The sequence below is a fragment of the Sesamum indicum genome, linkage group LG9 (genome assembly GCF_000512975.1).
Source record: "Sesamum indicum cultivar Zhongzhi No. 13 linkage group LG9, S_indicum_v1.0, whole genome shotgun sequence".
NCBI classification, from domain to species: domain Eukaryota; kingdom Viridiplantae; phylum Streptophyta; class Magnoliopsida; order Lamiales; family Pedaliaceae; genus Sesamum; species Sesamum indicum.
Window position 1 is genome coordinate 4,074,161 of NC_026153.1, and position 12,260 is coordinate 4,086,420.

General features: G+C 37.9%; 4 protein-coding genes across 4 annotated transcripts in view; 3 read left to right on the forward strand and 1 right to left on the reverse strand.

Annotated features, from left to right (window-relative positions):
• The window catches only part of LOC105170540 (receptor-like kinase TMK4), a 3,482-nt gene extending 2,093 nt beyond the window's left edge, over positions 1 to 1,389 (forward strand). Inside the window, exons 2-3 of the mRNA XM_020696783.1 lie at positions 8 to 599; positions 739 to 1,389. Coding sequence (XP_020552442.1) covers positions 8 to 599; positions 739 to 1,229 — 1,083 coding nt within the window. The 3' untranslated portion in view covers positions 1,230 to 1,389. The remainder of the gene's footprint in view (positions 1 to 7; positions 600 to 738) is intronic.
• LOC105170541 (pentatricopeptide repeat-containing protein At3g25210, mitochondrial) lies at positions 2,590 to 4,499 on the reverse strand. Its single transcript, XM_011091342.2, has one exon. It carries the CDS (start codon positions 4,458 to 4,460, stop codon positions 3,333 to 3,335), a length of 1,128 nt encoding a protein of 375 aa, XP_011089644.1. The 5' UTR covers positions 4,461 to 4,499; the 3' UTR covers positions 2,590 to 3,332.
• Positions 5,989 to 10,031, forward strand: LOC105170542 (putative quinone-oxidoreductase homolog, chloroplastic). Its single transcript, XM_011091343.2, has 4 exons — positions 5,989 to 6,309; positions 7,608 to 7,749; positions 8,879 to 8,970; positions 9,093 to 10,031. The coding sequence occupies exons 1-4, from the start codon at positions 6,244 to 6,246 to the stop codon at positions 9,780 to 9,782; spliced, it is 990 nt and encodes a 329-aa protein (XP_011089645.1). The 5' UTR covers positions 5,989 to 6,243; the 3' UTR covers positions 9,783 to 10,031.
• Positions 10,573 to 12,260, forward strand: part of LOC105170543 (pentatricopeptide repeat-containing protein At3g07290, mitochondrial) — a gene marked incomplete in the record, with an annotated part of 3,443 nt that continues 1,755 nt past the window's right edge. The window contains 1 exon segment of the mRNA XM_011091345.2: positions 10,573 to 12,260. Within this exon segment, the coding sequence (XP_011089647.1) occupies positions 10,742 to 12,260 (1,519 nt within the window).

Consider the following 12,260-nt stretch of genomic DNA (forward strand, 5'->3'; position numbering starts at 1 on the left):
TCATGTATATGATGGTGGAAATATTACCATCCCAATTGACATACTCAGAGAAGCAACAGACAACTTCAACGAAAACAACATATTAGGAAAGGGAGGATTCGGGGTTGTCTACAGAGGACAACTCCATGATGGCACTAGAATAGCAGTCAAGAGAATGGAATCCTCTTTTATAACTGACAAGGGACTGAACGAGTTTAAGTCTGAAATCGAGGTCCTCACAAAGGTAAGGCACCGGAACTTGGTTGCCCTGCATGGATTTTGCAACAACGACAGTGAAAGGCTTCTGGTTTATGAGTACATGCCGAAGGGGTGTCTCTGTGAGCATTTGTTCCAATGGAAAAAGACAGGATCTCCTCCACTCACTTGGAACCAGAGGGTGATTATAGCTCTGGATGTTGCAAGAGGGGTTGAGTATTTGCATAGCTTGGCTCAGCAGAGCTTTATTCATAGAGATTTGAAGCCCTCCAACATCCTTCTGGGAGATGATATCAGGGCAAAGGTTTCTGATTTTGGCCTGGTGAAAGCTGCCCCTGATGGAAACCATTCCTTTGAAACAAAGTTAGCTGGAACCTTTGGTTATCTTGCTCCAGAATACGCAGGTATGTACTAGTACATAGATCAACTTTTATGGAAATCATACTTTCTGAAAGATGATTTTCATGCACATTTTCTCATCAACCTGAAATATAATATCATCATACAATCAGACATGTATTAACTATTTAAGTCGATAAACAGCCACAGGAAAAGTTACCACAAAAGTTGACGTGTATGCCTTTGGGGTGATCCTGATGGAGATGATCACAGGGAGAAAAGCCTTAGACGACTCCTTGCCTGAGGAAAAATGCCACTTGGTAACATGGTTTCGCCGCCTCCTCAACGATAAAAACGCCGTAAGGGCCGCCGTGGACCCCACCCTAAGCTCAACCATGGACGAAGAGGGCTTCCACAAGATATGGAAAGTTGCCGAGCTAGCTGGCCACTGCACCGTCAGAGAGCCTCAGCATCGGCCCGACATGAGCCACCCCGTCAACGTGCTGTCGTCTCTGGTGGAGCAGTGGAAGCCAGGGGCAGCCGGGGCAGATGAAGATGACAGCTTCGGGATCGACGTCCACATGAGCCTCCCACAAGTCTTGCAGAAATGGAAAGCTAATGATGATTCATCCTCTGCATTGACCAGTGATTACTTCATTAATGGGAACAGTACTAGTTATAGCACCACACGATGATAGCTTCTGCAGTTCAGGATCGCTTGTTCACTAGTGGGAAATGATAGAATCATTCTCATTCATTAGCAGACGAACGTTAGGTGATTGTTTAAAAGTTGTCTGCCAAAAATTATGTATATATGTATCCAGCATCAATAACAACTGTTATTCTATTAGGTTAATAATACTTCTTTTAATTTTTAATAACAACAAAAATTATATTTATTTTAGTTATCACAAGATATAATACATATTATTTGAATTGTCATTCTTAATTTTTCTTGACACACATATACAAGATCTTGAATGAGCTCTAATGGAAAAGTCTTATCCAAACCTAGTTTGATTGAATCAAATCAATTACAAAAAAGGTTTAACACACTTGTTCTGTAATTGGTCACTTTTCTTGAACTGTACACCAATCACATCGACAAATGTATTGCACTCCCTATATAATTGATTTAAATACAATCATACCTGATCTGAGTAAAAATTTTCCAGCTCTAACGCACCTAAGAGGACCAAGTCCACATAATACGTAGATGACTTGTAGCTAGGGATGAAAGCTAGCCATCATATATTTTAGCGCCATGTATGATGTGGATGGCCAAAATGGAGCACTCAATCAGCTGGGTTGGTGCTATTTGCCTCACCACGTAAATTTGTGCCCACATAAATTGTCAATCGTTGAATTTATAAATAATGATGATATCATTTATGATTTAACAACTCATAGTTAATATGGATATAAACTCACATGAGCGGCATCGCTAGTCTCGAATACAGGCATAAATCGTTTGATAGTATGAAGAAAAGCATCGATGCAACTTTTTCTGCAGAGATTTCTATTTTCACAATGTATGCGTCAGTCAACTGCTATAATTCAGACACACTTTTGCCACTATTAAGCACCATTGTTATACTAAAAAAGTAAAAGTTGCCGTCGCTTCATATATATAGTTAGTGATAACTTGTGTATTGTAACAATATGAATTTCGTCATTCATATTCTTTTTCTTGCAGTGCTGTTCCGGTAATAATATCTAATTTGAATGTTCGGAGAAAAGAGCAATTGCCATCCAGGGGTCGTACCTTTTTATGGTTCTTTTGTAATTCTCAGATACTACTGATGATTAGTGGTGACATTTTGTAGCCAGACACTTATCATGTTCTGTATCATATTAAGCTTCATCTTTGATAAACTTCTCAAACGGTTGTTCTTTGATCTCTGGAACAACATATAACGGGTTTCCTAGCGGTTTTTTTTCGGTGGATAATCTAATAAATGATAAAATGACCATAGGACCAAAAATCATTGACAGACCAATTGACGACATTTTCTCTATAACTTAACATTATGATTTATCAAAAAAGATAGAAAGTATAAATACAACATCAGTGTTTACAAGAATTCATTACACATTCCTCACAAACATACACTACTAAAGGCAGGGATCTTCATTTGACTTTGCAAGAAACCCGACAAATGCCAGTGAAACAGCTTACAAAGACACATATTAATAATACCCGATCCGTTGCTCAACACCGGGAGAAACCAGCACATACCTTGCATTAGTAATAACTCGGAGAAGGGTGCTGTCTGGGGCAAGGCTTTTATTCCACGAAGATATCCTCTGGTACACCTCATATAAACAAGAATATCAAGATGCAACAATAGCTATGGTCTTTGTCACCATTATAGCAGCCACCGTAGAATCAGAACACCAGACATAATTGCATAGAAGAACATCAAAATGTAAAACCGAGCCACTGATAAGAACACACAGCATCTGATAACAGATGAATCTAGTATGGACCTTTCTTTCAGATGCTTGCAGTGAAATGAATGAGGCTTTAATTAGAAGACACTAAACTCCCCGTATTAAGGAAGCAAACCGATACTTGTCCAATATTTGTTCCGCTGCTTGAAGGAGGAATCAGTAGTGCAGTCACTAGTTTCATAAAAATCCAACTCCACAAAGCGAAAAGCACTTCATATGACACTTGGAAACTCAGCCTATCCAACCATCAATATGAATAGAATATCTATGTGATTTCAGTCGTTGGATATTATCTCAAACAATGTGTATTCATGTTTAAAAGACCGTAAGAGAAATCAAAGCAACTAAAGATCTCGACTTAGGAAGTGCAACCCATTCAACAAAGTGTTGTAAGTCTTCTCATTCATAAAACTGTCTCGTTTCCTGAACTCTTCAAGAAGTTCGAATGCATCATCACCCCTTCCATCCCTACACATTTCTTCCAACAACGTCTTATAAGTCAGCAAATCAGGTGACATGGAGCTTCCCAACATGTCAAATGCAATGTCGATCGCATCTTGAAACCTCCTGTCCATTGAAAGACTACAAATCAAGATCAAATAAGTACTTCCTTTCGGCACCAACCCTTTTCCTCTCATCTCCTTATAGAATACCAATCCTTGGTTCACCCTACCCTTCTCGCACAACCCTTTTGCCAAATAACTATAAGTATACGCATTTGGCTCACAATTATACAATCCCATCTCCCGAAAAACCCGAATGGCCTCATCCATTTCAAGACATTTTGAGTAAGCTTTGATGATCATATTCAGAACAAAAGCGTCGGGAATAATCCCAGAAGCCTTCATTTGCTTAGCTAATGATCTAACAGCATGCAAATAAACATAACACACATTCAACTTATCAAATTTCCTCAGAAGCGAATTCAAAAGCAACGCATAAGTCTCCAGACTCGGCTTAGCATCCTCGGATTTCACCATTTTCTTGTAGATATCGAAGGCCCGATTAAACAAGAATTTCCGGCCACAACAGAACTTGATCATAGTGTTAAACAAGGGGAGGCTTGGAGGGCACGCGCCGGCGATCACTTCTTCGATTAAAGTCTCGGCGACGCGGTAACGCTTACCAGAGACCGCGATTTCGATCATTGAGAGGTAGGTGAGGTGGTTGTGCTTGTAGTGCCGCTGCTGGGCCGTCCACCGGAAAATGTCGAGGGCGAGGTCCGGGTCGGGTTGAGAACGGAGGGCATCGACGACGTCGGATTGAGTGAACCCGGGCTTGAGGGCTTGGAGCCATGTGTCGAATTGTTTTTCCAGTGGGGTTCGGGTCCGTGGGGATTTTGGTGGTGGGGCTGGAACAGTTTGGGATGGGGCCGAGGGTGAAGGGTCTCGGACAACGGTGGTGGTGGAGATGCGGCGGAGTGAGAGGCGGAGGAGGGAGGTTCTGTTGACACGAGGTAGAAGGAGGGCCATTGGTGGTGGCGGAGGGCGGAGAGGTGGCCGGTGGTTTCTTGAATTTTGTATTGGATGGGAGTGGGCTTCAGGTTTGGGCTAACACTTGGACTTGAACTTGGGCCCACACTAGAACTTCTTTGAGCCCTGCCCCTGGCCCATCCCAAACCCTCCACGAATAATATTTGTTTAAGATTTCTGATTTTTATTTAGTAGATATATTTATAAAATAGTAAATGTTTTTTATTTGGTATTTATAAAAATATTTTTTTTTTATTTTAAAAGATTATATTAATTAATTTACAAAAAAAAATGAATCAGATTTTGCAAGTTAGAGAACCGGGTGATGTGGGATGGATTTTGTATCCAATTAGGGCCAAGGTTTGAAGTATTGCAAAATTGAAGTGAGCCGAATATGAAGTCTCGCAAAAGTGATTCCAAATCCACTCTATTCTCATTCCTACACAATAGAGACTAATAGAAATATGAGAGCTTGTAAAAACAAAAAAGTAAACATAGCCTCCACATTATTACAAGGATTGAGCTGATTGTGAGTTTGCCACCTACACACGAACTAGGGCTATTCTCGTACTTTTATATCGACGACAAACAACAAGTGCTCTTAATAAATCCTTTTCGTATTACATGGCGGTCTGAATGTGAACTCATTAATTATGTTGTACAAGTGTTGATACGCTTATTTGTTTGCGTTTTTTTTTTTTTTTAATTTTCGATGGTAAATATGTAATTTTATGTTTGTTTAAATTTTTGTGGGACATACTGTTGTGTTTGATTTAATTAATAAATTTATATTTTATATTGAATTGTAACATTAAATTAATATAATTTTCAATTAAAGATATTATGAAAGCCATATTTTTTTACTTTAATTATTATTTCAAAAAGTTGTGTATGTCTTTGCCTTTTTTCTCGCCACTTTCTCTATAAATTTTTAAAAAGAAACTAAGGATAAAAAATAAAAATAAATAAATAAATCAGCATTCGATTCAACTTGAATAATTAAAATATAATATTAGTACCAAAAATACAGTTTTTTAAAATAAATATTAAATATTGAGTCGAGTTTCTAAAGTTTAAATATAATTTTATACTTAACTTCATTATTTGTTACTAGCTTTTGCCATTCGTTCTATCTCAATTCATAATTGATTAATATTGGTATATTATTTGGATATTATTAATATTATTATTTGAATTTCAATAATAATCAATTTTTATTTAAAACAATTTTAGCAATTGTGAATTTTATTTTACTATTAAAAATATTAGTCGTTGTGGCACATCGTTCCAGTGTGCATATAATAAATAATTTTCTATACTTTAAAATATAATATAAATAAGAATAAAATATATAAATCAGTATATTATATTAATAAAAAAATATTTTGTCAAATTAATGTAAATTTTAAAAAATTAAATAAATTAGTTATATTACTACTATACATTGCCATATGATTATAAACCAAGAGTGAAATTGAATACATAGATAGTGATGGGAATCAAAATTTCGATTAGGGCACAGTGAAAGCAACAGGATTGATTGGGATGTGGCCACCAATGCGTGAGCTGGGGCTGTAATCGTAACTTCGTAAATGTCATTAATCTTATTTAATTCCTTTTGCGCTGCACCTCTTTGATGCTGAGTTTCTGGACGCATTGGAGCTTCTCAATCCTTCTATACTAAGAAGAAAAAGAAAATCACAGTCTCCACTCATTTTCTGTGTATATTCATTAATCTTTCTTCTAAAAAGTTTTTGAAATTAAAGCAGTTGGAGGATTGGGTATGGCGGGGAGGCTTATGCATGCGCTTCAGTACGAGAGCTATGGTGGTGGAGCTGCTGGCTTAAAGGTAATTCACTGTTTTGATTTTTCTTTTTCTTTTCTTGTAATTTTATGGGAATCTTGGTTTAATAGTTCATCATTTCGGATTTTTGAATATCTTCCAGTTTTTTTGAAGAATGGTTCTTTTTTTATAAGGTTTTTGGCTGTCAAATTGTGTGTGCGTGCGCGTGTGTGTTCTAACAATTTGTTCGTTTCGGACACCGGAATTTGTGTTCCTACTTGCAAATTAGTTGTTTGGATTATGTGTGTGTGTGTGTGTGTGTGGTTGGTTCAGTACATGTTTAGTACCAGTTGGGGAGCTGAAGAGATAACTTCCAGTCAAGTGGGGTTCCTAGAAAAAAGTTTTTAGACTTATAATCTCGGTGTTGGTTAGCATAATTTGAGAATCATATGTGGTTGTTAACATGAAATTTGACAGTTCCGATAGATATATAATATGTGTCTGTGTGTGCGTTCACACACACACACACAAAAAAAAAAGAACAATTTTTGGATTAAATGCAAAAGTTATGGCTACTTTTGAAGTGATGGAGCGTGATACTTTGTCTGTGTGCTCAGCTCATGCCTTGAGAAGGAAAGGGGCTTCTTAGTTTCAATCTGTTCAGCATTTCTGGCAGTGTAAAACACTGCTGTGATTTTTGAATTTATAATGCATTATGATTCAATATGCAATTAATAATTATGCATGCTGTAGATCATAGAATTGATTTAGTTGTAAGACAATGTTCACAAATGCGAGCTGTTTCAAGCTTTTTCTACATTTGTTTTAGGAGTTATTTTGTGTCTGTTTTCTTTTTCTTTTTTCTTTTTTTTTTGGTTAATATGCATATTGTGTTTCAACATCAATAATTCGGTGAACACTTATGCATAGCGTTATATTAGTTCTTATACAGTGGAAAAGTTCTAGAAAATAAAAGTATATGAAGCACCTGGAAGTTCATAAGACACATGAAGATATATTTCCTCCGTCTCTCATTGTGGGAAGTGTCAATGACCCTTAAATTGGGTACGTTTGTACATCGCTAGTTTTCCAGACATTGAAATGACAAATTTACTAGGTGAAGATATAGTGAGACAACGGGGTTCCATGTTCGCTTGATTTTGTATTCTCCTTGTTAATCACAAAGTGCCGTGCATCTGGTGTTTGCACCAGGCTTTTTGATTCTCTAATACCCTTGGTTCAATGGAATTTATGAGTAGTCAAATTGAAAAATCTTTTAATTCATAAAATGTTGTGTTGCAGATTGAATAAGTTTCAACACTGATTTCTGGTGCTATAATTAATAAATAGTTACTTTCTTGCAGCATGTTGAAGTTCCTGTTCCAACTCCGAGTAAAGGTGAAGTCTTGCTAAAGTTAGAGGCCACAAGCATAAATCCAGTTGATTGGAAAATCCAGAGTGGCATTTTACGTCCTCTTCTTCCTCCGAAATTTCCTTTTATACCTAGTAAGCTTTCTAACGATTATCCAGAAATCTTTTGACCTGCTTATTGTCATTCCAGTCCTTAAATTTTGATTTAAACAATGTTGGATTATGTTGGACACTGGGATATTGATGTTTGTTTGTTGCCCTAAATGAAAAGTAATGTTATTTCTGGTATTGGATCAGTTATGTCTAGAATAAGAGTGCCTTAGCCTGCACTAGTGTTGAAAGAAGCACATAGTGCCGATATGCAACAAGGTATTGGATTTTCCAGTAATGTGTTGGCTGGAGAAACCTTGTGATTCACCATGCAATTATTTCCAACAGTTGGAAAAACTGTATAAAATGTTAGCTGATATTGAATCTTTGTCATCTGAATAACTGCAGGAAGTGGATGACCAGTGGTTTCTGTGTTTCATGTCTTACCTTTGATTCCAGTTTCTAACAGCAATTTACAGATAATGATTGTGTTGTGTATTCTTTAACCTTGGAAGTAAATGGGATTCTAAACATTGCAATGCACCGGGAAACAACTACCTGAGTTAATACCAAGAATTAAAGGCAGATAAACTTCTTCTGCTTGCTAACTATGGTTGGGAAAAATAGGAGAAATGTGCAACTTGTTGCAATTTATATGGTCAGCTTAGCGTTGTGGCATCCCGAACTGCTGCAGCTTAAGATAATTTTGACTTTGGCTTGCTTGCTCTCTAGAAACCGCAAGAGGCATGTCCAAGGATGAAACTATTGTGGGGACCCTGTGGCACAAGAACTAAATATCTGGATAAGGGAGATATATGGATTCTATGACTATGTTAAGAGAACTATCCGGTGACAATAGTGCTGTCCTGCTTTTCAATGTGCTTAAAGTATGTAAATGTTGACCATGAATTAGAATGGCAGTTGAAATAATTACTAGAGCGTATTGTTACCTGTTCTAATTTCTTGAAATAGGTATTTCTGGTGAAGTTATTGCATCTTTAGCTGCCATCTTTCTTGCATTTACAGTTTTCTTTTATTGGTTTATGCAATGTTATAAAAGAACCTGCTCCAGTGTGCCTGGACTTCCAAGTTAGAAATTTCAGATTGTCCAAGTTAGTTGCCTTTTTTGTTCTTTTCATCATTCTATTTAATCTTTCTCCTTTTTCTGGCATAGCTACTGATGTAGCGGGAGAGGTGGTTGAGGTTGGACCTGGAATAAAAAACTTCAAACCTGGTGACAAAGTTGTTGCTATGCTGAATTCTCTTGTAAGCATAAAGTTGTTTTCTGGTTCTTCTCATCATTCTGTTCTTGCTGGCTTTATCCGGTGAAATAAAATATAGGTGTTTGTATTATGCTTTTTTTCTTTCCGTTCCTGAACATGAAACAGACAGGAGGTGGCTTTGCGGAGTATGGTGTGGCTAAGGAAAGTTTGACAGTTCCAAGACCTCCTGAAGTATTGGCTGCTGAAGGGGCAGGTCTCCCTGTTGCTGGTCTTACGGCTCACATGGCTCTCACCCAAACTATTGGGCTTAAGCTCGATGGAAGTGGGCCCCAGAAGAACATTCTTGTAACTGCGGCCTCTGGTGGTGTTGGTCTATATGCTGTTCAACTCGCAAAGCTGGGAAATGCACACGTAACAGCTACCTGTGGTGCCCGCAATGTAGATTTAGTGAAAAGCCTGGGAGCAGATGAGGTTCTCGACTATAAAACCCCAGAAGGAGCAGCTCTTGAGAGCCCATCAGGCAGGAAATATGATGCAGTGCTTCACTGCGCAGCGGCCTTTCCGTGGTCCATTTTTGAGCCAAACCTGAGCGAAAATGGGAAGGTAATCGATATCACTCCAGGACCTAGAGCTTTCTGGACTTTTGCTATGAAGAAACTCACCTTCTCTAAAAAACAACTGGTGCCGTTACTTCTCATTCCCAAAGGTGAGAACCTGCAATATCTTGTTCAGTTAGTGAAAGAAGGGAAGCTCAAGACAATCATCGACTCTAAGTTTCCGCTGAGCAAAGCCGAAGATGCTTGGGCTAAGAGCATCGATGGCCATGCGACTGGGAAGATCATCGTGGAGCCATAAATAGAAATCCCTTAATATCATTGTCATAATAAGAAAAAGGATTCTTGGCTTTAAGTATGTATAGAATATCGCTTGACATGGATGATCCATTTATTCATGTTTATTTATGGTTACTTTATGTGGGATAATGGGGTGATAGGACAGAACACAATAGTCTGTCCATGACATTCAGACGCCTCTCGTTACATGTGTAGATCGTATATTGGCGTGGTCGGAAATTTGACCTCGACGTGAGCTATAAGTTATGTACCTAAGAATCCAAAATTATTAGACAAGATGATGCATGTAACTAAAGGGTTTTTTTTTTTTTATTTCTTTTCAAGATTCAGTCCAACTAAACTAAACCAATTTCATTATACTGATCAAATTTGTTATGCAATTCATCATTCTATCAAAATTATATACTAATAAAGTCTGGTTAGAATTAATTTGAACTATTCGTGATGAATTCATTAATTAGTTGTGATGGATGTTGTATTATCTCTCCTGCGTACACGTCGGAGTAAAATTAAAAATGATTTCTGCATAGTTTTTCATTTTTCCTACCAAGGATCGGTTTTTTGTATTCTTCAAAATTAAAATGATAGTAAACAACTAATTAAAATAGTTTTTAATTTAATCAATACATTAATATCACCGTAAATAAAGAGAAAATCACATTTTATGTACTATAGTTTAGAATATTTTACAATATTGGTGTCATACTTTTTAAAATAGCTTGAAATGATTAAAAACAAATAGGCTCCTCTTGGCATTTTTTGTACTGCTGTTAAATTTGTAACGGCAAGGGCCCGTGGCCATTAAGTCATGTAACAAGGGCTAGCAAAAGAAGAGAAGAGCATCGTCTCCGAGGAATTTTGACCCTAAAACAAACAGAGAATACCCAAAGCTCTTCTTCCTTCATTCTGCTTACACTTCCTCCCCCCCCACACACACACACTCTGCACCTAAGCTAATGCATGTTGTTTCGTGTAGTCAGAACTGAACCCTTCTCGCTCAAACCCCATTTTCATGCTCTTCAGTCCGTCTCCCTGCTTTCTACTACTACTCTTCCACGCCCCTCAAACAACGCAGTTTCTGACATCTCGGCCCTGCTCAAGAAACCCAACTGGCAAACGAGCAATCACCTTAAATCCCTCGTTTCTCACTTGAACCCGCACTTAGTTTCTAGAGTTATAGCCTCCCACAGCAGGGACATTCCACTCTGTCTCAAGTTTTTCAAGTGGGTATCCCAACAATCTACTTATTGCTATGATATGGACGGCAGAATTCAGTTACTGTATTTGTTAGAATCTGATAAGTTATACGGGATTATGCATAAAGTGCTTGTTTTGTTAATTAAAGAGTGTTATAGTTCTCATGATGAGATATTGAAGCTGATTGGTGCTGTTGATGACATGCGGGAAAAGGCCGGTTTTCGCATTAACTATCCTTGTTATAGTATGCTTTTGATGTGTTTGGCGAAGTTAGATATGGGTTTGATGGCTTTTTTGGTGTTCAAGAGAATGTTGGGCGACGGGTTTGATGCGAGTGGGATTGATTACAGGACAGTTGTAAATGCTTTGTGTAAGAATGGATTTGTACAGGCCGCCGAGATGTTCGTTTCTAGCGTCTTGAAACTCGGATATGCTTTGGATGTTTATATTCATACTTCTTTAGTTTTGGGTAATTGTAGAGCTGGTGAACTTGGTGAGGCCTTCAGGGTGTTTGCTTTAATGTCAGAAGGGGATGTGTGTGGTGTTAATAGTGCTACATACTCAATTCTTGTACATGGTCTGTGTGAAGCGGGAAGGTTAGACGAAGCTTGTAAGTTGAAGGAAGACATGAGTGAGAGGGGCTGTGAACCGAGTGCACGAACCTATACAGTTTTAATTAAAGCTACATGTGACAGAGGATTGATCGATCAGGCGTTCTGTTTGCTAGATGAGATGATAAAGAAGGGGTGTAAGCCCAATGTTCATACGTATACGGTCCTCGTAGATGTCCTATGTAGAGAAGGAAAGATGGAGCAGGCTAATGGGATGTTTAAAAAGATGCTGAAAGGTGGGTTTAGTCCTGGTACTGTAACTTACAATGCACTAATTAACGGTTATTGTAAAGAAGGACGAGTGGTTTGTGCTTTTGAGTTGCTTGGGGTGATGGAGAGAAAGAAATGCAAACCAAATATCCGTACTTATAATGAGCTTATGGAAGGATTGTGTAAAATTGGTCGACCTTACAAAGCAGTGGAACTGCTGAGAAAGATCATAAACAATGGCCTACTTCCTACTGAAGTTACTTTCAATATTCTCATTGACGGGTTCTGCAGGGCAGGCGAGCTAAATATGGCTTTTGAAATTCTGCATTCTATGAGCTCATATGGGATTGAACCTAATCATTTTTCTTATACTATGTTCATTGATAGCCTCTGCAAAATGGAAAGATTGGAGCAAGCAGGTGGCTTTTTGGGAGTGATGATAAAAAAAGGAATATCTCTTG